Genomic DNA, 26,865 nt, shown 5'->3' with positions numbered 1-26,865 from the left:
GAATGAATCAGTTTGCCAGCATTCAGAGGTGTCTGGCTCTGAGGAGTAGACTGAGTTCAGAGCAGGGTATGAACAACTGCTGCGGTTTGACATTGGCCCAATGCCAGGCACCCATGAGAGTTGCTTCCTCACCCTCCCCTGCTACAGCTGGGCAGTGGAAAGGGAAATAAATTAACAAAAGGCTCATGGGTGACCAGGAGAAAACACTGCAAGGGCAAAACAGGTTCAACTGAAGGTTGCAAAGTGAGTTTATTACTAACAGAATCAGAAGAGGATAATGAGAAGTAAAATAAGCCTTCAGAACACCTTTTTCCTCCCAGTGCTTGCCTCCTTCCCACAGACAGGGCAAGGAGACAGGTAGGGGGTTTTGGTCAGTTCACCACTGAGATTTTCTTCTGCTGCTCTGGGAGAGGAGTCCTTACCCTGCTGCACCATGGGGTCCTTCCTACGGGAGACAGTTCTCTGTGAACTTCTCCAGTGTGGGTCCACTCCCATGAGCAGCAGCCCAACTGCACCTGCTGCAGCGTGAGTCCCTCTCACAGGCACACAACCCTCCCAAAACTGCTGTGGCATGGGTCACACTTACACAGGGTGCAGTCCTTCAAGGACAGGCTGCTCCAGCCTGGAAGTAGCACCTTTCTCTCCACCAGGTCTCCCATGAGATCACAGCCTCCTTCCAGGTATCCACCCACTCCAGCATGGGCACCTCTGACACGGGCTGCAGGGGGAATTCTGCATCCTCGTGGATCCCCATGGGCTGTGGGTGGATCTCTGCATCCCCCGTGGATCTGCATGGGCTGTGGGTGCATATCTGCATCCCTATGGATCCCCAAGGGCTGCAGGGGCACAGCTGCCTCATTACAGTCTCACCACAGCCTGCAGAGGAATCTCAGCTCCAGGGTCTGCAGCACCTCCTGCACTGACCTTGGTGTCTGCATCTTGTTTCCCTCAAATGTTCTCATCTCCTCCTATTTTCTGATTAGAAGAAAAACTGTGACTTTGTTTTGATTTTCTTCTTAAATATGTCAGCACAGAGGCATTATCAGCCTCTCGTTGGCCCAGTTTTGGCCAGCAGTATGTCCATCTTCAGAACCATCAGGGATTGGCTCTGCTGAACATGGTGGAAGCTTCCAGCAGCTGTTCACAGGAGCCACCCCTGTGGCCCCCCGGCTACCATAAACCAGGTCATGCAAAACCAATACAACAGCAATATTTAATCAGTAACACATTTATCACGTGAGAGGCTGTGGGTCTTCACCAAGAGAATCTCACTGGTTACGAGGAACTGACACTTTCTCATACCTAATGTTCCTCTGCTGTCATTGCCCAGTCCCTGCTAAGAAATGCAGGTAGTTTTCTTCACACTTCTATTTGGGCAGAGCAGCTGATGGAAAGTGATCAGCTGCATCTACCTCTCCAGTAGAAACTTTGGATAAGGTTTCATCACATTTTAAGTGATCAATGATTCATCTGAGTCAAGGAACAAACCCTAAAATCAGACGTAAATGATAGTACAGAAGAGTTTAGCTGCCTGACATATAACTGAATTTGAAAGCTAGAGCTATTATCTAAGTCCTTTCTTGCATTTCCTACAATTTCTCCTTCAAAGAAAAGACCTTTGACTTTTCTTCATTAAATGGTTTCAGGTCTTCATTTGGAACTGACTTACAAGATCAATGTCTCAGTGGCAATCCTCCATGAATAAACTTGAGTGATACTGACAATAAAACAATACTTCAAGAGAACACGAAAACTTGAAAATCACTGGCATTTGATAAATACCTGTGAGGAAAAAAAAGTTCCAAAAAAATGTCACAGCTACTCCAGGAGAAAAGAAACATCAGTGCACTTCTTATCTGAACTGCTTCTGGTGTGTTCTTTCTGAAACCAGCCATGCCAGTATGTCACATGCATCCTTCTCTTGCCCAGATTTGGTCTTCAAGGACAAAACACACAAGCAGGTCCCACTTCTCCACCTGTTCATTTTCATATCAAGACCTTATTAAAGGACTCTTTTTCCACTACTTCAATGAAATACTAAGTTACTGCAAATGACCTTGCCTACTCACTAACAGCAAGGAACCAGTGAGCTATTGCACCTTGTGATTACCAACTCAGTGAAAACAGACTCCCTTATTCTTCAATATTACTAAAAGCAACCAAATGTGCCTGAGGTTAATTTTTACATCACCATTCCCTGTGGAGTCTCATTGAGGTAATGGAATGTCACTGCATGACTTTCAGTTTCCAGTGGCATGCATTTTCCAGTGAAAAATACACTACTGTCAGCCAAGAACAGGACAGACTCGTCCTCAATAACCTGATGCAATGGATGGCAACGGCACTGGCAAAGGGGACTGGGAGCCCTCCCATGAGAGGCTCTGCAGCCTCTGACTGTTCAAGCAGGTTGCAAAAAAATGCTGACTTAAAAGTCAGCACAAAGGACTCACAGGTGGCCTTTATTTCAGATAAACAACTGTGTCAACCTGAGTGCATCAGCTGAGTGTTAGTTAAAGGGGTGTGAAGGATCCTTGGTTCAGCCACACCAGCATGGGGAGGAGTGTACACACAGCTCACTCAGCATGAAGGACTATACAAAGTTAACAACTAACAGAAGTTTTCTGAAGGTAGCAATGGGCTTTAGCTAGTCCCAACCCACATATTCCTTTCCTATAACTGGGAATGCCCACCATCCTAATGGTAAGTGCAGTATAGGCATCAGCAAGAGAGATCAAGTCAGTATTGGGCTAACAATGGAAGATGTGTGGTTTTGATTGTACAGGCACAAGCTGACTGTGAACCAGGTAACACAGAGGCTTGATTGATGCTACAGGCTGAAATAACTGACCAGCTTCTTCTGACCCTGGCCCTATGTTTGGTTAGTCGCAAAAAGAGATAAACTCAATTTGAATGACATTTTTCCTTCACCAGACAGAGAAAATGTACAGACCAACAGAATAAACACATTTTCAACTAATATAACTTGATATCAACTTGAATTTTGCCATGTTTCAGCACAAAGGAGTCTTCTCTTGCTTTTTGGCTATCCTGTCAATTCCCAATCCTGCTTGCCCCTAAAGAGAACTACATTTCCACTTATGTACACAGAGCAGCACCATTTTAAATTTAATAATGTCAATCTTCTTCCATTTTTTATTAGTACATTAACTGAATAAAGTGCACTTACAAATGCACAGAAATGCAGAGCACCATCCCCAGAGCTGCACTGGCACCACCAGTTCCCATCTCTGTACAGCTACTGCTCACTATTTCATTAGTATCACAGCTAACACCCTTGGCTCTGTCTCAGTTCATGCAGTGCTGAAAGCCAGGACAATCTGCACATCTGTCTGCTGTTCATAAAGATACACAGAGGAGAAGGAACAGCACACGCACAACACATCTGGTTACAATTTAGCATCAACATGAATGGCAATGAATGGGTCTTTGTCTTCATTCTCAATCAGGAAATTAGCCATGCCATCAGCAGCAACATGAACTTCAACTGCTGTACAGAAGTCACCTTCCTTTTGCCCAGAAATGACATCGCAGTAAGTCCCAGCAGGCAGACCCGTCTGCAGAGATACATTCAAGGACCTTTGGAAAAGAGTGAAGTGTGCAGTAAGCATTATGAGCACTCTAAATGCTCTTCAAATCATAGTGGAGACCTCAGATATTAAGTAATTCTGCAGTTACTAAGTCTCTAGTACTTCTCTGGACACTGCCTAATCTATTCAATCACTACATGCTTCAAACTGCTCATCACCACAACCTACAGCTAATTATTACAGCCCTGACATACTCCCATTCTCTTATAATCTCATTCTTGTGTAAAAGACTCCAAAACTATTTTTAAAACTGTCACATTTGTAACATATTCCCGAGTTCACAAGTTCCCTCACTTCTATAAATTTAGACTTTGCTGGCTGACCAGGCCCAGTGACACAGCCAGCTTCAGAAATAGGAAACAGAAAGACCACAGTACAAGGCCTACACTGCCAAGAGTGAAGAGTGTCTACAGTAGAGTGGAAAATGCCAACTTTAAATTGTCAACAACTGAGGCATCCCCTAGAAAGATCTATTCAAGCTAGCAACCCCTTAAATGGTTTGATTACTAACTAGATTTTTTAAATACATATTTAAAACATAATAATTATTATCACAATAAATTAAAATTTACTTCCCTCTTACTCACCAGTCATCATTGTTGAAGATGATGAAGCCTTTATTTCCACGGCCAAAAGCCACTTGATTGCTGCCATTGTCCCACCAGTTGGAGAAAGGCTCACCATCTACCACATTACGGAAGATAACCATGTTCCTGAAAACACAAGCCATGTCTGTCACTGCACCTGCAACACCTCTAAAGCCACATCCAGCACAAAGCAACTGCTTTTCCTGCTTCTTTCTCCCCAGTGCCCTACTTGATTTGACGCCAGCGATGTTCACAAACCCAGTCGTTGCCACAGGTCGTGTCCTCGTTGATTGTAACAGGCTTTATGGAGCCATCGGCGTTACTTGGGGGTCCAACCCAGTCATTGACGTCCTGTCATTGCAAAAAGACACGTTTACATCTCCGGACTGAAAAGGCACAGAGCCCCTCTGGAGACCAAAGCTGGAGGGAGCATCAAACTTTCACTGGCTACATCCAGCATGGGACAGGACAGGGAAATGACTTCACAAACTGAAATGCACTGGACTACGTCTCTAGCCCTGTTCTGACCCGTAATCCCCGTGGAAGGATCCTGAGCATTAGAAGCTCACCTTTCCATTTTCAAAATATCTTGGCCAGCGAAAACTTGACATCACACGTGTGAACCCATATGGATGGGCAAGCATGAAACCAGATGCCATTTTATACAGCCTGTGATTGTTGAACAAACAAGGAATGAGACATGGAAGGACGAACCTGCCAGAGAACACACAGACAAACAAGCAAAAGCAAGAAGCATCCCCTTACCTGGAATCCCAGAAGGTCAGAATAGAAGATCCACCGGCGCCGTGTCCTCTCTGGTTGTCGTGATTATCCACAAAGACTAGGGCTCTGTCGGAAGGCACAAAGCCCCAGCCCTCTCCCCAGTTCCTAAACAAAAACACGGACTTGAAGCTACCCCTGTCAATTGGTGTATCCAGTGAATCCTGGGTAAGTTGCAGCACCTTCATCCTTACTTTAAGTAGGCCATCTTTTCTCCGTTCCACTTGCGGAGCACTGTCCCCAGTTTGGCACCGTATTTGAATTCTGTCACTCGGCCATTTCCAAAGTAGTCACTGCCTTTGATGGGCTCTCCACCCAAGTCAATTACCTGGTTACAGGAAAAATAGAGCATTTCTTTCCGCTCAAAAACCAAGGAAATAAAAGTCACTGCTTTAGACATTGGTTCAAGTAAGGAGATGGCTATTTTCTCCCTCTATCTTCTCCCACAGCTCAGCCCAGCTGTGTACCCCTTTTCCATCTCCATCCTGTATCTCCTTAACCCAAGTGATCATTTACATATGATTATGGCTTGGGCTGTACTTTTTATATATTTAATATGGTCACGAATGCCTCTGATTCCAGCAGCTAGGCTGCATCCTCTCACTATGGAGCTGAAGAACGTTTCTATTTGTCTAAACTTTGCAGGCAAGATACTAATTTAATAAAATGTGCAGCACATTTAGCTTCTGCTGACTGAAACCAACACTTACCTGCTTGTTCCGATTCGTTATTCAAATGTAAAGCACAATTTTGGAATATCAAGTAATAGTTGTTATGCCATTGGAAAATAAAGTTTCAGACCATAATCAAAATTTATGTCTTCTGTTTCAATTTATTACCCAGAATTTAAAATTCAAGAAATGAAATCTCTTTTTTATACCATATACCAATCGAATTTTTACACTAACTTCAATGTTGTAAATTACATCTCAATAAAATTTCCACGTTACCTAATTCCAGAAGGTCCAAAACAAGTGGGGCATTTTGCACATCAATTACCATTTATGGGCAGATTAGATATTTGTAAATTATGTTTGAGGATGTTATTGAGGATGATTTCTGTAGATCTGCTTGGGCTCAGCCCATGCAAGCACTGCCATGTCTGACCAAGTCTGTACTGGGCCTGCAAGAAGTATGTTTGCGAAGTAAAATTTAAAAAAAATTAAGATTACCTCCTGGTAAATGAAAGGTTTAGTTCCTGCAGGAAACCATCGAGCATTTAGATCTTTCAGCTGGTCTAGGATGGCCCTGACATCCTCAGGCCACAGGTGCTTAGCGGCGTCGATGCGGAAGCCGGCCACGCCGACGTCGATGAGGCGGTTCAGGTAGTCCGCGATCCTGGAGCGCACGTGCTGCTCCCCCAGGGCCAGGTCCAGCAGGCTCACCAGGCGGCAGTCCCGCACCTGAGCACGGAGTCTCTAATCAAACACTGCACCCAACAAACTTAGTGTAGTCCTACACATGTTTTGAATGTTCTATGCCTAGAGCAGGATGCCAAATAAAACCTCCAGTAGCCTTTGTTCCCAATGCAGATCTTTCTTTTGGACAGTCATCTACACAGAAGCTGCAATAAAAAACGCATTTACCCCTCTTTTCTGAAATTGAGACCAAGGAAAACTTATAAATTACAATAAAAGGCAAATAATAACTGTCACTGTAGGGCACAAAAGAAATACTCCAAATATTTCAGAAGGCAAAGAGCATAGAAAAAGACGGCTTTTATTGTTTAATTCTTACTGCCTTTTATAAGGTGTTCCAACATAGAGTTAACTTAATTAGTGAATAAGGACGACACCTCTCTAATCCCATTGGTTAACTAGAGAAACAGCAAAACACCACCTGGAGAAATTTTGTTTTGAGACAGGATAGTTGTTTGCCAAGATTGTTTTGAGAAGAAACTTTCTAGTGCAATTTTTCCTTGGGAAAAAGTTAGCAGCTGCTAACAGGCTAAAATCTCTCAGATCCAGAAATGTCAGGTCCACAAATAACTTCTACCTTTTTTTAACACACTAAATGGATTTTATGAGCTTTAAATGGTCTTTATTAATTACCCAAGCACCTTTGTCTGAATCTGAAATTAAGACATTGTTTCAAGTACAGCTACCCCTTTATAAGTGCTGTTCTGATAGCAACACTAACTTCTGTTATTAATTTGAATGGCTGTTCATGATGCTTTGTTTTTTATTCCTTTTCAAAAATGTCCCATTGTAAATGAGAGCAAAGAAATTACAGCACAGGAACAGATGTACATGAAAACTGAAGTTGTAGGTTTACCTGAGATATATCACGATAATCCTCAATGTTTCCACTTCTAGATTTACATTTACGATCATTGAAGTCCGAGCCAGAATAGGGTACAGCTGGGAAATCTTCAGTCTTTGCATTGAAATAGCTTCCACAACTAGCATGGTCACCAGCCCCAGCATTAGCTCCACACATATGGTTGATTACTGCATCCACATAAATGTGCACCTAGAGAACAGTACCCACATAACAATTTGAAAAAGCTACTTCCCACAGCACCAATAATTAATGTTCTCTACCCCATATCTCCTGCCCTATGCCCCTATTTCTGCTTCCTTGCTTCACTCAACATTTTTTTCAATTATTATTTTATTAGCATACAGCAAGGGTGATAAAACATGCAGCTCAACAGACAGGCAGGTAACACTGCATCCATTTTTTTAACTGGTAGAATCACTGCTTGCCTGTATCCTTTCATTGCAAACACCAGAAGGTTTAAAAAATACTTACTCCAACATTGTTGCACCTGGTCACCATGTCTCTAAATTCAGTTTCATTTCCAGATCTTGTGCACAGTTTGTAGCTGACAGGCTGGTATCTCTCCCACCATGGTTGCTGGGGGTCAGTAATGATAACATTTTCATTTGGAGGTGAAATCTGTGAATAAAACAATGACACTTGGTAACAGGATACTGATAATGGTTAATTTGTTTGCCCAGTATTTTCAGAGAAAGAACATAACCCATTTAGATCCTCAGTATCCTCTGCTTACACTGTAGTAGGCTGGAAATAAAAGACTTAGGCTGGGCCTTCAACAGGTAAGAACACAGTATAAAAATTAGGTCCATGAACAGTGTCCTAATTATCTCTGTGACTGCAAGCTTCAAAAAGAAGCATCTGAAACTGAAGAACTAGGTCAGCAGAGGAAGGAAGTGACTGCATACAACTGATGTAACATCCTGCCTTTAAAATTGATCCAACTTCCTATTTTTGTAATGTTTTGGATGAACGCACTCTTGATCTAACTCTTGTAAGTTTCCAGGTGAGTTATACCTCTTCTTTTTATAGACTTTTCAGGATATATTTTAGGAAACAAGCTTTTGCTGCTACCTCCAAGCCTCGGGGTGTAACAACCTGATCCAACCATTTCTCAGAAAGATTCCTACAGCCTCTTGGCTGCCACACCTTCCTGACCAGCTCGGCAAGTCATCTGAAAGAAACTCCCTGAGACCTTGCCACAGAATCGATTAAAAAGATAAACAGGCGTATGCCACAGTCTGAGAAATCAGTTTAAAATCCATCTGGTCTGTGTGCCTGGAAAGAAGGTTGCAAAGAAAAGATGATTATTTGAAAATTATGGGAAAGTTCTCACTCAGGCCACCTTGCAATCTCTTGGGCTACAAGAAACAGGCAGACTTCGCGCCAATTTTTCCCCGTGCAATCGGACAGGCAGACTCAGATACTTTAATAAGTGGCTGTTCTCCTGCCATGCTACCCCACCCAAGTGCCAGTACTGGTTCCACGGGAACATGTCTCTGTTGTTCAGATGGAACTGACTCACACAGGGACACCTCCACCAGGGCCTGTGCTCAGTTTACTTCTGCCTGCTCACACCAGATTCCTGCCAAGAAGGGTCTCTTAGCAGCTTATTGTGACACTGTGCTTTACAGAGACAAACTTGCCAGTTTGGGTGAATACAATTAGCAGCCTCCTGTACTTAATTATTTAAAACCTTCAGCACTTTTTTTGTTCTCTTTGGAAGCCCTTTGTTCAGTCATAGTTCCATTTTACATTTATCCAGCTCTTAAGAGCTTCCCTTGATTTAAATAACATCAAGCAGATAAACATAGGTTACTCTTCACAGCAGTAAAAAAAAAATCTAGCAAGTGATGTGCAATTCTCATTCATCTAAGTGTAATAGCACAGACTGCAAAACATGCACTTTGGAGCAATGAAATAAATTCATGCTTACTTGATGACAGCTGAAGAATATATTTGTCAGCATTTACTACTTCCATTACCAATTTCTATTTTTCTTGCTCAGTATCTGTCCGTTCATGAATTGAACATTTTCTGTGAAAAACAAATTATCATCTAAGTAGCAATTTTACTACTTACTAAAAGGAGCAGACATACCTGAACTCCTCCAAATCCATTAGGAGCTAAGTAGCGTTCACACTCCAGAGCAATATCCTGCCAGCGCCATTCGAACAGATGCACAATAGAGGTTCTCTTAGGGAGAGTGTTGGGGTTGTACTGGCCCCAGCAAAGCCCTACAATTAACAGCAGAAAATAGACCCCCATCCAGTGCTCTGTGATCAGTTCTGCTCCTCTTACTGTCAGTGTTCCTGCAAAAGGGTAAAATACACATTAGAATATACACATTTAAAGGTAAACACCCATCTCTGGCATCGAGATGGGTGTTTTACCTGTCATTTTGTATAAGAATTGGATTTATCTAAACTATATCGAATTCCCATACTAAAAGTAACTTCGTATTCATGCAGTTAAAACTCAGATGTTGCCTAATGCAGGCTGCTTCCAGAATGCAAAAGCTGTGGGTTAGTTAGTATAAAGGAAAAAACTACCACAAAATACTTACATAGACTGAAATGGACATTTTTTTTTCAATTTAACGCACATTATTTTACATTCCTATTTATCCTTGACAGGCTATCTTTCTTTTCAAAATGGTGTTGCTACAACTTGAACTTATTTGGACAAAACCTTGCAGAGGCAGCATATTTCTTAACATAATTTGTTATGAAACCCCAGCTAGTCTTGGGTTTTAACATGAGAGCTTATCATGACATGCATAACATCCCTCGTTCAAACAACAGCCCAAAACCTGGAAGATCTCTCAGATACAGAAATTATTAGTTATAGTGACTCGAACACAGAAATGCTAAATGTCTGATGCCTATACACCTGTTTGAGAGGAGATATTCTCCTTTTAAGAACGTGGCCAATGGCATGAAGATGGAGAAGTGCTGTGAAACTCCATAACCAATAAATCTCCTTTTGAGTGCCCAAGTACACAGTTCTGCAAAAGGAGCTTTCCAGAGGCTTGAAACCAGCTACATTCCCTTCTGATGAGCTAGGCTAAGAACTGCATTTCCTGACTCATATCCTTTTTGTATTTACTTAGGGACAAACAAAGATGATAACTCTTATATTAAAGTTGCCTCTCCTTTTCCTCACCCAGAAAGATACATGTAACAAAGCAGAAAATAAACAACTATCAGGATTTACCATTACTGTATTGAGAACTTCATTTCCCACTCCACATCTAGAAGTTGATTTAAGAGTCTGAACTACAAAGAAGTCTTACAAGAACTTCTACCAAAAATGGCTGAACTAATACTTCCCCTTAAATAAAACAAATACAGAATCTTGTTATTTCCTGTATCTATTCTTTATAAAAAGTTATCTTACAGAAACAACATAAAGCAAAGATAGATTCCTGTCACAGGGGAAACCAAACACCTCAGTGAAGGTTTAAACATGAACACAAAGTCCCTAAAGGTTTGCTGCATGAAGGAAACCAGTGCTTTTCCTGATTTAATACACATTAGGGAAAGCACTGCTGAAAACTCCAACCTGCTGTGATACAGTTACCCAGACATAAGTTTATATAAAACTTTGTGGCTTTTACAAAACTGCCCTCATTTCTGCTTCAAGGAAAGGACGATCAGGTAGTGGAGCACTATTTGGAGTATCTCCCAGGTAGTGGAGCACTATTTGGAGCAAATTTAGGCACAAAACATACCGGTTTATAAGTGTAGAACCTGCCTTCCAGAGCCTACTGCTATCAGCTGCCACTGTTTTTCAAAAGCAGGCAGTTATTTAGAATTAAGCACTCGGTATACTTAGCTTGCTTTTCTGCTTGTGAACAAAATAACTTTAATACAATTCACTTGTAGATCGTCACTAAAGTACACAGATGAAGTTTCAGCCACAAGCAGTTGATCAGCATGCTTCCATTTTCATGAAGGAATGCTTTTTGGCCCTGATAGGAACATACATTAAGTGAAAATGAGCTAAGAAAACTCGATCTTCTCTGATGAGGGATGCCATTTATCAGATTGGCAAGTTTTACTTACAGCAGTAAATACAGAAAGCAGTAAAATACTCAGTAGTAAGAATAATGTACCTTAACCCAACCAGCTTCAAAGCCTAGTGCTTAAAGACTCGAAGTAGATTTTCATTTATCTTCAACGGGCTTATGGCTGCTCCACCTTCAACACACGCAGTAATAAGAGCATGGGGATGCTGAAATCCCCATCGCACTCTGAAGGCTCTACCTTCAGAATATTTTTGAGGCTTGGAAAAATGCTAAGAGGCCATGGGGAAGAGAACAACGCCGACTGCAATGCAGAGAACTTGGGAGCAGAGTGTCTCTGCAGAGCCCTACTGCTGCCTTGGCCAACACAGGAGCTCGGGTCACCTTGTCCTCTGCGGGGTAACAGCCCGAGCTGCGGCGCCCAGCCGCCATCCCCAACACCCCCGGAATCGCTTGTAGATCTGCGGGACGTCCGACGCCGACCTGCTGAAGCTGCAGCTGCTAAAGACTGTCACAGGGAAGCACAGCAGCGGCCCTGCCCCTTCTAGCGGCTGCCCACAGAACCCCGCTGAGCAGCCCCGTGCACGGTGCAGGCAAAGCAAAGCAAAGCAGAGCAGCCCGGCGCCGGCCGCCCCCCGAGCCCCGGCAGCGCCCGCGGTACTCACGTTCTGCGGCCGCCCCTTCCGCCGAGCCCGCCCCGCCCAGCCACAGCTCTCGCAACGCGCTCTGCCCAATGCTAGTACTAAGTATGTTTGTCCTCGAGCACAGCACCACCTGGCTGCTATCCTACTTCGGCCGCTTGAAAAGTCACTTGCGGGCCTTTGGTCCTGTGCGTGTAGCCCAACATCGGTGCTAGGACATACTGCTGTAGAACCACAGAGGCATTTAAGTTGAAAAAGCCCTCTAAGATTGAATGAATAATTAGAGAGTTCCCATGGGAATGTAGCAAGTAAGCTAAGAATAATTCCAGTAAATTAGATTTTTAAAGCAATCTGCTAAGCCAGTTCATATTGGAAAAAAACAGCAAAGATAGACTGACTTTGGTCCAGTCACCAATATTAGCGTTTTAGATGTCTGCAGCTGAAATAATGACAAAATAAATCTTTTACACCAGCCAATTCCCACACCATGAATCAAATGACTGTCATTTAGTCATTTATGGAATAACTTTTTCTCCAAGTCCATTGGACTAGGATCTCTTGTCTATTAAATGTCATTGCAATGTTTCCCACTTGGTTTTTGACAGTTCCACTAACCAGCCCAATAAGTAGCAAATCCTACTAGGTGACCACTGTTATTAGCACCCTCAACAGGGCAAGGCCCACATCTACACCAGTTTTAACTGCTACTCTGGTTTTAATGACTTCAGTCTCCCCAGTGACAGCTTTCAAGTTGCAGATGAACAGTGCAAGTTAATTACTGAGGAAGAACAGTGCCCAGTTTCACACTACAAATTCAGGTCAATGCACCAGTCCTTCTGCTTGGTATCCAAGACAAGATCTGTCCCACTCAAAACCCCAAGAACAGAAGTCAAAGCAAAAAGAAGGCAGCCAAATGAAGAGAAGGGAAATAATTTATTAGATTTCACAAGCAATCTAACATACATTTATGATGTAAGTCTTGTGATATTTAAAGATATTATGGAATCTTTAAAATGGTAAAATTTATTCTCTGCCTTAAATACTTCTAGAAATTTTACTACGCACAGTTCAAGAGTCCTGATGATTACACTGCTTCTTCCACAGCTTGGTAACACTTGAAAGAGATGGAACACAAAAGGGACCTGGAACATCACAAAGGCATGTTAAAAGTAAGAACTACCAAAAAACAGCAGTGTTATGCTGGCTTTTGACAACTGAATTGAAAGATGCTTAGTGTTTTTAAAAGCGCTTACTGTCTGTGAAAAATACATCTTAATAAATGCAGGCTGTATTAATTTTATATTATAGAAAGTTAAAACAGTAATGTAGTATGAAACCCACAGGAAACATATAAGTCACTACCAACAACACTACCTCAGTGCAGAGAGCAATCTAACAAAACCCAAACAACCAACAAAAAGGTAGCAGTGATTAATAGTTGATTATTAGTCCAGCTCCAAATACTTAATTGCAAGATATTAATTTTCTTTTTTACTCAAAATAGACAAAGTAAGCAATGTATAAGCTAAATCAACTCCAGATTGTTTCTCATGTACCAGGACAACAGTAATCATCAAATGATCTAAAATACAGGTCAACTCCTTAATATTAAGACTGCTCTGGAATGTATTTTAGCCAACATATTATTATATTAGTATGAATTTAAAGAAAAACAAGGTAACTTGGTCAGCGTGAGCTCAGCACAGCTTCACACAGATCAGCTGGTATGAGCTAGAACTGTTCCACTAAGGAATAGGACCACAAATTAGTAGGGTATCTGAGGAAGAAGGGCACCTTTTAAGACTAAGAACCTTCATTGTGTCTATTCACACAATACAGACAAATCATTGATTTCTTTTTACCCCCCTGAAAAAAAAATTTGCTTTTTAAATTATTAGATTAGATCAAGCTTAAAACATATTAACTCCTCCCCACACCTACTCTATATGAAAACTTAAGATGCAGTTGAGTGCTACAGGAAACATTGTACAAAAAAGGATACAACAAGAAAGGATACACTCTGCATGACAGTATTACTGCAGTATTTACGCAGGAATGTTTCTAAAGAAGAACAGCAGAATGTGGTTTAATTTTACTTGATTCTCAGTATTGCAAACACATAACTTTATGTTACCTAGCAAAAAAAAAAAGCAAATATGCCTCTTTGATAAAAAACAGTTCTAACCCCTTATGAGATTTAATGAGAGCTGATGAGTCCATCAACACTAAACTTCATATTCAAAAGTAAATACATTTTTGGTAACTTGAACTATTAGGACACCAGCAGATTTTCCCATCTTCTTCAAGTCTTTACCATTTTACAGACTCGCTTTATTTCCATCAGGTCCAAAACCCCATCATGTTTCCCTTAAATGCCAACTTTCAAACCACTTCTTCCCTATGAAGAAGCTGGAGATCTCTCAAGATCAGTTTCTTCAACATAACTTTTCTCCCAAAAAGTTGTAGTTTAGCTACAGGGAAAAGTCACTTTAGATGAACTTTTTACCAGTACATCAATAAAAAAACCATTTCAGCCAGCAAGGAGTTCTACAGTATTTTTATAAACCATATCTATTGTTTTGTCAAAAAATAAAAGGATAAAGCCTTTGTAGAAGAAAAAAGAAACGACAACCCTAGACTCAGTTTTTTATCATGGAATTTTGCATCATAAATCAGCATCCATCAGAATATTCCAGAAGGAACAGAAAAGCAGTCATGCAGTTTAAGGTTCAACTTTAACATTACTTGGGAAATGCAACAAATACTTTAAATTAAACCTCATGGATCCTTAGAAATCTCTGTAACTCCATGCCACATTGTTATGATTACAACATATAAACAGTCAAGGTAAGTGAGAAGTTCTGCCCATGGACAGAACACCAGGAACACTTGTAAGATGGTAACTCAAGGAAGACTCTCAGGTGCACAATTAAATCTTGCCTAAGTATGGTTTGCTCACTCTAGAAAAAAGCTTCTGAGTCGACCATCAACATAATTACTAATAAGCATATTGTTATTTTCTTCATGCAATTCAAGTATTTAGCATGTTTAATGAATTCAGAATTAATGTAAAAAATTAGCTGAAAAGATATGGAATTCCTGAAAGAATGAAAGTGCTTAGACTTCATCCATCACTCTCTTCAACAGCGAAAATGCTTCGATTTTTTTTAATATAAGAAATCTTAGTAATCTTATTAGACACTAGATAATACAAATAAAAGGGGTTTTTTTCTAACAAGAAAGGACAAACAAGACTGAAATAGTCTCATAAACACTAGATCCTAATAGAACACTTTAGCCAAGGCTCTTTTCTCTCTCTTCAATGACAACTATTACAAGAAGGCCTATAAAAAAGTGATCTTTGACAAAACACAGATTTTGCAAACCACAAACAATAAAACAAACTAGGAAGGAAGACCAAATAGCATCTCAGCTAAACGGGAAACAATCTTAAATCTGATTTTAAAAATCCTTAGACAATGGATAGAATGAAGAACCTAAAGTTAGAAGAGCTGTTAAAAACAGAAATACTATCCTATATATAAAATAGTTAAAAATAGAAATACATCACAATAACAACACTGTGGCCTTTACAGCCAGTTTATAAAAATTAACAACTGTTCACATTCTTTATTTCAAATTCAGGTTTTCTTCAGAGTAACAAGGATCAAGCTCCAGACGAAAACACACACCATGAGTTAAGTAATGTTTCATAAGCACTCAGGCTAAGATTTCAGTTAATTTTAAGCAGAGGCACAACCAGAGTGATCTCATCTGTAACCAGAAATTAAGGCCAATGCCCTTTAAATTTGAACTAGCTCATGTATCAGAGGGGTCAGATTGAGAAATAAGTGCTGTTTATTCTCGCACCAGTTACTTCACATGGTCATTTTGAGAGCTCACTATGCAAACGTTTGCAGGCCATTCAGGTAAATTAGAGCCGATTTTGCTTGACTTATTCTTGCATAAATTAAACACTCAGAGGAGGTAGCAGTGAAGTAAAGCTCCATGACAAGAAATAAAGTTAAATAACTTCCTGCTAAGAAGTTACTTTCTCATCATGTTTAAATCATGCCGAAAATCAGGACCTACACATTCCACAACAAAGAAAGCTCTGATCAATGTTACATGAAGCAGCACTTTCTGGCAGAATATCCTTCACTAATTCAGACAAGTTTAAAGGATGCTGCAACAGCATTAGGAACTCATTTTCTAAAGGTAGCAAAGGATTCTTTAGAGCTAGCAGTTTATTGCTGGAACCAGTTCTTCAGGATCACTTTACAACGGCAGGCACAGAAAGGAAGGAGTTAAGAGGCAACACTTTTCAATACCAAAACCCTGGAAGATTACTTAAAAGGCAAGTGGTCCAATTCTACAAAATTATTCTCCTTATCTTTGCAGATTAAGGATTAGAGGAAGTGAAAAGTGTCCTACAATATCAGGCTTAGGAAAACATCAGTCTCTGAGGTTTTTAACAAAGAAAAAAGCAAAGTTTTAAACTTACACCAACTATATACCTTGCACTCTGTTTTTCTGATATAAGCACATATTTAAGAAAAGAAATTTGTATGGCACATTTCCTCTCCATCATCAGTATTCCTAAAGAAGCTGTTAAAGAGAGAGTAAATAAACCAACCACACACTAGCAAAACCCCCAAGCCAATATTTATTTTTACTTTCAGGCAGAGTCCATACCTTGTGCAGTGTTTCACTTTTTTCTTTTCCCTTCGTTGGCATCCTGTTTTGGTCTAGCTGAACGAGCAAATTGCTGAGATTCTGTTAAGGACTACAAGTGTCTGATAAGTAGCAGTCTATTCTGCAAGTTAGTCTAGAAGGTGACCTTTATCTGTGAATCAATTCCACTACAGAATGAAGTAGTGTAACAAGTGTCTATTAGTTAAAGATCGGGGCCTCACTGATACACAGTACAGAAGTCATTAGAGAGCCTGTAAGGAGGACTAACTGGGAATGGGTGAGAAGCAACAGGGTAACTAGAGTAGGACAAATGCTTGATATTTACCCACTTCCAACCCAGCATGATAATTCTTAACTTTGATGTCTCAGTATTTGGGAGGAAAAACAGTAAAAGCAGCAGGTTCTGGGGTTAATGTGAGTGTAAAGAAACTGAAATTTTTAAGTGAAAAAAACTATGAAATATTTAAGTGAAAAATAAGAAAGGACTTCCACACAAAAAACAGTGCAGTGCAATCAAAAAGTGACAGTTCCAGCTGAAAAACTAGTCCAGAGACCACTTACTCTACCAGAAACATTTCTTATGCTCTTGATTCTGTAAACATAGACCTAACCAAGTCAAAACCCTTGTATTTAATTTAAATACAGTGGTCATACAAGCTAAATTATCTTTTGCATTGTCTTTGCAGGATCAAACATGTAAGACCAGTGAATTTTGGTCTTAAATAAAGCACTTTTACTTTCCTATTCCAGCAGGGTTGCCTCTGCTTTTTTTTCAGCTACCATAAATAGTGCCTTATGTTCTGCCGACCGGTTTTCTTTTGGCATTTTCTATTTTGCAGAAAACACTATGACAACAAAGCTAGAGATTGGCAGAGATTACAAAGACTATAATGTAAATGCTGGAAGGATACAATCACCATGGGTTTTTCAAATAAGACATAGCCATTTGCTTCTTTCAGTGCTTTAGCAGCTGCTTTCTCATTGGGCAGTCCAATGAAGGCCTGGCCCTTCATGCGGCCTTCTTTCATCAGACGGATATCAAACCTGGGGGGCACAATGGAAAATGGGAAACACTCAGCTTTAACCCTGCAGTCTCACAGTACAAATGCATCCTCATCCTTCAGATGGGAGAAACAGCAGAAACAGAAGCAAAGCCTACAAGGAGGCATGATGTCATTGGAGACCGTTTTGATTGGGGAAACCATTTACTAAAAGGTAATATTAAACTGCAGGATGGCAAACCGATGTGCAGTACTACTAAACAGGACATATGCAAAATGATCAGATACATGCAAACACCTGCACGGCTCATTCTGTGTTACACAGCTAAGAAAAGCAAATCTGGGAATGAAAATACGAAGGCAAAATAATAGGGTCTGCAGTCACCGTTCATAAAATAATTCTATTTCTTAATCTGCATAAATGAAGATTTTTAGGTGTAACACACTTTTTGTTTATGCAGAAACACAGAAAATGTAAATACTGCTCTTTTTAAAATCCAAGTTTTCAGCAGTGTCATAGAAGTTAATATAAAAGGCTTAATTTTAACCAAGTATGAAATGAACTCACATATTGCGTTCCACCTCTGACTGGAAGTCAACATATCTTCCAAAAATGAACTTAAGATCCTGAAATTAAAGTGCAGGTGTAAGAAAAATGCTAAGAAAAAGGCTTTTGATAGATTCTTAATCTGCATGTTTACCTACCTTCTCTTGAACTTGTTTAGCTAAATTCTTCACATATATCCTGCAGTTTGGATCACCTGGTTCATAGTTTTTGAAAACAGAATATTTTTCCATTTCTTGAAGACAAAAAAAATAAACCATGCTTTAGCTCATTTGCTTTGCACATTTGCTCAGTATAAAATAATTTACTATATACTCAATTAAGAAAAGAAACACATTTAAGCTATTTTTTGCAACAAATCAAACAGATATTAGTAGATAATCTATTCTCACAATTATACCTTCTCTAGAAAGTCTGTTTTTTTCTAGATCCTTTCTAGAAATAAATTCTGATGGTATTTCATCATCCTCCTCTTCAGTTTCCATTTTATCATTTGAGCTAGGAGCTGGGAAAATCCTTCCAAAGCCTGTATTATTCATTTCTTCTGTGGTTGCATAAAGGTCTGAAATTTCAACAAATTATGTAAGTGGTTTGTACATTTATTCACACCAAGATCAAGAGCCAGCAAGAACACCATACTATTTCAAACAACATTATAATAGAGCAGACTTTGTAAGGCAATTTGAATACATCCTTAAAAATGAGTCTCAATTCCTGGTTAGACAAAAGCACCTGCTCTGTACAGTCCTATAAAACCCCACATAGCCCAAATAAAGGCCATGGCACACATTAGTTAGAATAAAACTTGCCTTGCTGTTCAATCCTGTATCCATTTCACTATTTTCCCTTAAAGAAACTGGATATTACTGTGAAGCACCAAGAACCACAAACTGATCAAAATCCTCTAAAAAGCCATCACACCTCACTGCTACTATTACCCAGCATTTTTATGGCACATAATCAGTGCATTAGAAAAAGGGGCTGGCAGTCACTTGTATGCTGCTCTCTAAGAGCTGGAAAAGGAAATTCTGAAACTGCCCTGATACCTTCATTTACACCACAAAATACTGAGAATTTGTAACATTTGCATCCTAAAATTTAAGACAGTGCAGTTCACCATAAACCTATAGAGCACATAGGAGAGAAACCTTGAAAACCCTCTGGATCCTTTCCAAAGCTTGTAACATGGGAAAAAAAAGCAAATTTCATTATGATGCAACTTGGTGTTGAAAGCTCTGATACATTAAGGGAAAAGGCAAGAATTTCCTGGAGTAAATTTCCGCACCCTTTTAGACACTGAAGCCACATGACTTTAACATTAAATACACCTGAAGTACAAACTCTCTTACCATTTTTTTCTTTGTTTTCTGAGTTTATCTGAAGCACAGCTGGGATCTCGGTGCTAATATGAAACTCGATTTTTTTATGACCCACGTGCTGCGGCTGCTCAAAGACATCTGACGGTGACAGTGTAGCGTGCGAGTTACTGTTCAAAACAACAGCAGTTAATTAAAGATTAAGACACTGATGAATGCATGGTCAAATTCAAGACTTCTTCCAGTTAGATTTTATGCTGTTGTTTAGCACAAACACACATTCTGCATTCCATACATTTTACCCAACAGCTTCAGGTGATTACAACACTGCATAGGTAGGTCACTGATACAGTAGGTCAGTCTGGCAGTGGGAGCAAAACCACCCGTCATGTACCACAGAACAATACCCACAGGCATTTATGAAAACCTTCATCAGTAACTTATGTATGAAAAATAATTGGCCTGGCTGCTGCTCTCACCTAGTGTATAGAATATACTACATTTTTTAAAAATGTAGCAAATCCCTTGGAGGAAGCAGGCAGCCACCAGTAAAAATGCATTCACAATCATTCATCGCAGCATAGAAATACTGCACTGCTATCTACTGTGGCACAGAACTGCAGTTCCAAGCCCCAAACTTATTATAAAGCAAGCCAGTTTCTCTTCTTCCAGTGCCATACTTTTTTGTTTTAAGCAGCAGCCAAAGAATAAATCCAAACCGCTTCTGTCACAGCTGTGATGTCAAATTAGTTATCTTTTTATGAAAAGAAATTTCTATTAGTTTGACAGGAAGAGAAATAGAGCTTCAATCAGGCACACTTTAAGGCAGTTGAGCGGACTTTAGTTCACACTAGAGGAAAATTTGGATTTTTAGAGCAGTAAAATCAAAGGGATAAGTGCAAAATCCACAAACCTGTGGGAAGTACACACGGGAACGTTCAACATGTCTTTAATTCTTTGCTTTTTTCTAACACCACGTTTCTTTGTGCTTATTGGTCTTTTAGGCTGAAAGGTTGCTAATTCCATCAACTTGGTCATTCTATTTTAAATAAAAATAAAACCAAAACAAAAATGTTTACAGTTTATTTGAAAATATGCATTTTAAAACTCCTCTCCCTTTCCCTTAAAGCCCTTGACATAGAACTTTTCAGAATGTGATTCTAAGACTAGCTACCTTAAAACCAAAACTGTAACAACACACAGCAAATCAAAATGTACAGAGCACTTAAGGACTGACCAAAATCCTAACAGGCCAGTGATGCTTTTTATTGCCCAAGCATGCTCCTTCCAGGGACACTGAAGCTGTGATGCCCCAAGCTGAACCTGATCTTCTAACACTCCACAGAGGTACCTTTTTCCAAATGATGTGTTTTTCCAAATATAACATAGAGATTTTCTGATTTACTTCTGGGTTTAGATGGCAAAGAAAAAAAGCTGCTTTTTAATTTAGTGTTAGTTTAAAGGTTAAAAAAAATACAGGTATGATGTAATTCAATCCCAAACCTGCAAGAGAATCATCAGTATAAATATCACCCCTAGCAATATCCCCTGATGTACAAAGAATGTTCTGGAAGCTGGTGTGCACATATGATTCAGACTGAAGAGTCAATTTAGAAAGTTGTGGAACAATGAGGACTTCAAAAAATTTCTGCTTCCTTACATCTGCACTCTTCAAGCTGAGTTTTTGTTTAGTAGGGTTTTTCTGGACATAGAAACAAATGAAAATTTGCACACCAATAGGCCAGTTTCCTTTTCTTACTGCATTTAAACCTGCACTGGCCTTCTGCACTCTGGAGTTTCTCTAAGCATCTGGAAAGATTTCTAAATACCGTCTACTAGATGCCAAATCTCTACACTGCAAACGTTACCATCTGCTGAACTAGGAGCTAGAACAGTAAAACCATCATTTTAAGGGAGCCCAACACTTTGCAAATGGTTGTAAAATGCATACCTCTCCTTTTCCTCATCATTATCACTTTCATATTCTGATTCATCCCCACTAGACAGTTGTTCTTCTTCCTCTTCAGGCAAAGGAGGCTCTTCAGGAGGCAGAGGTGGGATTGGGGGAGGTGGTACAGGCACTGGTAAACACTCTTCATACTAATTATGGGGGAGATGTTTAAAATATTGAACTTTTTAAAGGAAAAAGCCAAAATGTACCTTGTTTTCTTAACAAAAACAGTCAAAGCAATAAATGATAATTTAACAAGTATTTTCTCAAAGCATACTTATGGGGATCTAGATACCCTTTTGGTAAATTACATTACTAATGAAAAACTTTCCACAAGCAAAAAAAAAATCTGCTTTCTGAAGCAAACAAGGAATGCTTTAATTCTTTTAAGTTGAGGTGATAAAAAAATACAGCAACCATGGCCTTGGATTTTCACTTTGCACTCAACTTCAGTGAGAGGAACACAGAGAAGAACATAGTCAAAGCATATGGGTGGAGGCTTAGGCTCCAAAGCCATCTCAGTTTCAACAGTGAACCAACAATCTGAAACATTCCAGTGCTGCTACCATAGATGGGTATTCCTCTGTACTAAGCACAGTCAAAAGAATTGCTTTAGAAGACCAACATGTACCCAGTGAAATGCAGCAGGATTTGCAATCCTCTTAAAACTTAGATCTCCTACCATGCTGCTAACATTTTAAATTGTGAATCAATTCTACAGTACTGAAAACATATATTTAAAAAGCTACCATGGGAGGGCGAGCCGTAATTGGTCCAAAAGGTGGAGGAAGATTCATTTTATTCATCAGATGAAGTACCTGAAATGAGCCAAAATAATTAGGTTTCCTTTGGATAAGTAAGTGATAACAGTTCCTTGCTAGGTCAAACAGCCAATTACTCCTGGCAGGTGTGTAAATAAGCAGCTCAGATGTTCATGAGCAATGGGAAACCTGCACTTGAGATCCAACACTAATAGTCAATATAAGCAATACTCTAACAAGGCTAATAAAAAGCAGCACAGCATCTTCTCAGAATGAAGTTCCAGGTACTCAAGTCACATCTAATTAGGAAGAGCATATCCAGTTAAGTCTTCAGTGTCAATTAAGTAATCTACCTCAGGTGAATAAAATCTCATCACCTCAGCATAGTAAAAAACTAAGGCTGGTTAACACTATCACAGAAAAACCAAGTCAGCATTTACCATGACAAAAATAATTACTTCTGTGGATAACCAAAAGAGGAAAAGCTAAACATTTTAAATTTTTTACTCTTTTTTTTTCCTGTTTTTTACTTACCTGGACATAAAATTTGGGCACGCTTGCCAAGGCATTTGCTATATTTGCTAGAATTGCACTTGAAGGTGGTGGATACAAATATTTGAGGCAAGAATTGATGGGAAAGGTGAGGCTGAGGAAAAAAAGATTGAAAACAAGACACCTTAACAACACTGCCACTTATTCACCAGTAAAAATTAATGCTAACTAGAGGCGTAACTACTGATTACATCTGAAGTAACACTGATATATTATTATTTCCCCTAGAACAGTTTTGGGCCACTTACAATGCCTTTAACATCAAGGAGTAGTCCCCAATGCATGACAGATTTACTGGGCTTGGGCACAATGAAAGAATCAAGCCATGCAGAAGCCTAAAGCAAACAGAAACAATCAACATGTCCAAAACCAAAAGCACAGCAGAGCAGGCTGTACAACTATCATAAACTCAGTGCTCAAAGGGCTGCATTAGCTTCAAAAAATGTACTACTTTCTGTATGCTAAAATGAAAATGGGGAGAAAAAAAAAAGGAAGAAACATGAGGAAAACCAAGTCAGTGGTATTCTGCTGTTAACACTGGGAGAACCTCAGTCCTGAAAGCCCCCAAGAAAGCAATGCATCGTGCTAGAAGGCTGTTCTGCAATCCACAACTTCACAGCTCAAAGCACCAGTCACTACCCAGCTGTGAGAACTCTAAACTTCAACCCTAAAACTGTGAGGAACTGAAACTTCCTCTTTATGGCAACTCCTACAGCTTTGCATGAGGAACAGCAGCATAGGAGGAAACAAAACTCCTTGTTCAACAGCACATAACACATTTCAAAATGATCTTCAAAAGACTAAAATAATTAAGATAAATAAAAACCTAACACTAACCCATGGTTGGGTGCAATTCCAGTCTCTACTTTAACACAGTTTGGTTCTGTCTTCTCTTCTTCTTTCACTGGTTCTTCTAAACTGAAAATTAATTTAGTCTTAATTAAAGCAGGGCAAAATTTAAGTATGCCTTATATAATATATAAAGTATGCATCATGTATTAATAAATATTAAAAAAAGTTAGCACAGGAATTCTAACATCATTTACCAATTGCATTACTACAGCTGTTATCAATTCTTCATAATTAATACATGTGGATAATTACAATAGTGACAGTCTTTTAAAATAAATACTTATGTAGATTTAAGTAAGTCTCCCTATAGTCAAACACTCCTGACATAAATCCACTCACAGGAAAAGAACTAAAATTATTTATCATGCACTCTGTTCAGAGACCATAAGTCAAAGGTATTAAATTATCAATTTGTTTATATTCAGAAAGTGGAATAAGTAACTAGAAAACTCGACTACAGTATTTTTAATTAAGCACTATCACATAGCTTTTATCACTTATTTGCACATTCCACAGGCAATGACACAGTTCTGCTGGGAGGAACGCAGCCACTCTCCTATAGAACTGAACCTGTTTGTTAAGACTTACAAGTGGTTACAATTTATCCTTTGAGCTAAAAGTACTACCAAAGAATCTTGAATCCTGAATCCCCCTTTCCTTGACCACAAACACAAGGAAATTACTCTGCACGTACCTTTTGTGCTTGTCAGAGACAGAAGGCTGACTAAGTACCTGGGCACTCTCTTGCTCCTTTGCAAATTCAACAACTAACGTGTGACCTAAAAGTTTCAGCTGATGCAGTCTTGATAAAGCCTTCAAGTAATTACAGAGGAGAAAAGAAAGAAAGGGAAGAGGAAAACCATGAGAATTATTGTAAAGCGCAAGTGTTTTTCCTATAAGTGGTACACTGGCCACAGGAGGCAGTCCCAGCTGCTTAAAGCTGAGTCTGTGCCGCTGTGGACACGAGAGCTCTGCACAGTCTGTGTCTTCCCAGCCCTGCTTTTAGCAGCATTTCCTGCTGGCAGGAAGGAAAGCGACCAGCACCACTGCAGAGGCCAGTCACCTGAGCACAGCAGCAGCCTTAACAACCAGACTTTCCACACAGCCTATAAATGGCTGGAATTTCAGGTAACCAACCTTTTACTCATCAAGTACAAACATGCCAAACTCTGTCAGTAACAGCTAGGAATTTTAAAATCAAGATTTTAACAGTGACACTAGGAAGAACCAGCATTCTTCAAGTTCAGAACCCAACAGGCTGCTAACATTGGCACAAGCCCCTAATTCACCCTGTTCACTTCACACAGTCTTTAACTTTTTCAGTCCTTTAAAGTGTGATCTAAAAAAACCAGAAGCAATGTGGAAAAAAAAAAACCAAACGCAGGGTATAAGGGGGAAGTTCTGACACAGGCTTTTTAACCAGACTACTATTTAAAAAGCATTATTAGTATTAGCCTTTTGGCATCCATACCCCCTATTAATACAGTAGCTTTCTTATCAAAGTTGGGCACTGAAGGCAGACTTGGATTGAGTATCACCAGGGCTGACTTTTATGGCCAATACACAACTACACAGGAAACAAGGAAACTCTGTTTGGTTTATAGTTTGTATATAAATGCTCACACACCCTAAACACGGCGCTGTAAGTTTGCCAGGCTCTGTGTGACAGGCTGGATCAGATGACTTTCACAAACCCCTTTCAATCCTCCTTTCTTAGCACTCTGCAGAAGTGTCCAAGAATTTCATCAAGCCCTGCAAGCAGATCCTGAAACAGAACTCTAACTCTACGTTGAGCTGCTTTGTTTTTTCCTAGCACTAAGTACCAGATGACATGTAAACCATATTAGAACACTGGCAATTCAGTGCTTTGCTAAAACATTCAGCAACAAACTCAATACAAACCTTTGCAGCTGCATTTTCACTGGGAAAGGTGGCAAAAGCAGTATGTTTCTAGAAAACAAAAAAAAAGTTATACTGCATTTCAATGAAAAAGGTAAGAGATTGCACATAAAACATTGACCCACAAGCATCTTGTTAGTTCAAGTTTACATATTTGAAAGCTTCCAGGTGGTAGTCATCTAATTCCCATTCGGGCCAAACATAAAGGACTAGAAAACATTTTTTGTATGAATTTAGGAAGAAAGTTCCTCCTGCAGTCAAAATTAAGACATGAGCTCAGCAGTTTGAGGAATACAAGACAGGTGGGTATCTTCTAGCAAGCAAAAACCATTCTAAACTGAACGGCAGTACATATGGATAAAGAGGTCTAATCATCTTCCAAACCCAAAAATTTCATCTGAGCACCTCACAAAACATTTTCATCAAAGTAACTCCTAAAAGTAATGCTCTTCCTGCTACAAAAGTTGCAACTATTGTGCTATGAACGTCTGAACGTTTTCTAACTTTTCTCTCTAATTTTCCAAATTAAATCAAATCCACACATAATACACGTTTTAAAGTTAAATTTGCTTCAACAAACTTTATTACCCCATCTTGCCACTACATGATCCATACCCAAAATCACTATAACAAAGCTAGTATATCTGATATCCTATTACCCATGACTCTGATAAAATATGCAGACATCATCTATCTGCAGTTCTGTAAAACACAAGGAAGAGCATTATAAAGAGCATTTTATATTAAAAAAAAATACATTCCTGTTTTTATAATCTGCAGAAAGAAGAAAGCAAAACAGAGATTCAATGAGAGCTGTGAAACTGAATCCCTAAAGGTGCCAAGAAGCCCTTCTGCACTACTTCACCCCAGCCTCAGCGGAAGCGGCAAGAGGCAAAAGCCGCGGGCACAGGAACCCGGAGCCGGCCGCTGTCCGCCCGCCTCGCGGGGCTCCCCGGGAGCGCGACCCCGCACCCTGCCCGGCCCCGGGCTCGGCCCTGCCCGGCCCCGGGCTCGGCCCTGCCCGGCCCCGGGCTCGGCCTGCCCGGCCCCGGGCTCGGCCTGCCCGCGGCCCGCCCGGCCCCGGCCCTCACCAGCCGCCCGTGGTCCGACAAGACGCGCACAGACACGGCCCCGAAGTGCTGCAGCAGATCCTCCTTCTCCGCTGCCGTCAGCTCGGCGGGCAGGTGCCGTACCAGCAGCGTGCGCCCGCGTCGCCGCGAGACACCGGGGTGCGGCGGGGCGCCGAGGTGCGGCGGGATGGCGCCCAGCCCCGGGCCGCCCGCGGGTCCCGGGCCGCCCGCCCGCAGCTCCTCAGCGCCCGGCGCCGCCATCGCCCCACAGGCCCGGCAC

The 26,865-nt window shown here is 40.3% G+C and overlaps 2 protein-coding genes across 4 annotated transcripts; both read right to left on the bottom strand.

Moving 5' to 3' along the window:
* Positions 1 to 1,623: 1,623 nt before the first annotated feature.
* Positions 1,624 to 9,524, bottom strand: LOC136364620 (pancreatic alpha-amylase-like). The gene is made up of 10 exons (XM_066324571.1): positions 9,356 to 9,524; positions 7,730 to 7,876; positions 7,250 to 7,447; positions 6,148 to 6,378; positions 5,170 to 5,303; positions 4,961 to 5,083; positions 4,765 to 4,864; positions 4,425 to 4,546; positions 4,196 to 4,321; positions 1,624 to 3,597 (listed from the first exon to the last, which is right to left on the bottom strand). Exons 1-10 carry the CDS (start codon positions 9,521 to 9,523, stop codon positions 3,408 to 3,410), a joined length of 1,539 nt encoding a protein of 512 aa, XP_066180668.1. The 5' UTR covers position 9,524; the 3' UTR covers positions 1,624 to 3,407.
* On the bottom strand, positions 9,517 to 26,865 carry RNPC3 (RNA binding region (RNP1, RRM) containing 3). Of its 3 annotated transcripts, XR_010744186.1 has the most exons (16): positions 26,607 to 26,865; positions 25,519 to 25,566; positions 24,311 to 24,429; positions 23,602 to 23,682; positions 22,747 to 22,858; positions 22,201 to 22,269; positions 21,452 to 21,600; positions 20,414 to 20,539; positions 19,534 to 19,670; positions 18,585 to 18,746; positions 18,325 to 18,419; positions 18,188 to 18,246; positions 17,530 to 17,662; positions 16,619 to 16,691; positions 12,989 to 13,065; positions 9,517 to 9,567 (listed from the first exon to the last, which is right to left on the bottom strand). XR_010744186.1 is itself a non-coding variant. In XM_066324569.1 (15 exons), the coding sequence occupies exons 1-14, from the start codon at positions 26,844 to 26,846 to the stop codon at positions 16,632 to 16,634; spliced, it is 1,590 nt and encodes a 529-aa protein (XP_066180666.1). In that variant the 5' UTR covers positions 26,847 to 26,865; the 3' UTR covers positions 12,838 to 13,984; positions 16,619 to 16,631. The 3 variants fall into 3 exon arrangements, 2 of the variants coding, with proteins under 2 accessions (XP_066180666.1, XP_066180667.1); XM_066324569.1 differs by lacking the exon at positions 9,517 to 9,567 and having other exon boundaries at positions 12,838 to 13,984; XM_066324570.1 differs by lacking the exon at positions 9,517 to 9,567 and having other exon boundaries at positions 12,838 to 13,065.

Source organism: Sylvia atricapilla, chromosome 9 (assembly GCF_009819655.1).
Source record: "Sylvia atricapilla isolate bSylAtr1 chromosome 9, bSylAtr1.pri, whole genome shotgun sequence".
Lineage (NCBI taxonomy): Eukaryota > Metazoa > Chordata > Aves > Passeriformes > Sylviidae > Sylvia > Sylvia atricapilla.
The sequence above is the reverse complement of the archived record's forward strand: the minus strand, read 5'-3'. Positions and strand labels throughout refer to the sequence as shown.

Bases quoted from the DNA above. Each gene is read 5' to 3' on its own strand.
- LOC136364620 (XM_066324571.1), bottom strand. From the start codon at position 9,523: ATGGGGGTCTATTTTCTGCTGTTAATTGTAGGGCTTTGCTGGGGCCAG. The intron at 7,877-9,355 runs GTATGTCTGCTC...TTTTATTCACAG, and splicing joins ATGGATTTGGAGGAGTTCAG to ATTTCACCTCCAAATGAAAA. The intron at 4,547-4,764 runs GTGAGCTTCTAA...TTGCAATGACAG, and splicing joins GATATTTTGAAAATGGAAAG to GACGTCAATGACTGGGTTGG.
- RNPC3 (XM_066324569.1), bottom strand. From the start codon at position 26,846: ATGGCGGCGCCGGGCGCTGAGGAGCTGCGGGCGGGCGGCCCGGGACCC. The intron at 22,270-22,746 runs GTAAGTAAAAAA...GGCTCATTTCAG, and splicing joins TGCCCAAATTTTATGTCCAG to GTACTTCATCTGATGAATAA. The intron at 18,420-18,584 runs GTATAATTGTGA...TTTGTCTTCAAG, and splicing joins AAACAGACTTTCTAGAGAAG to AAATGGAAAAATATTCTGTT.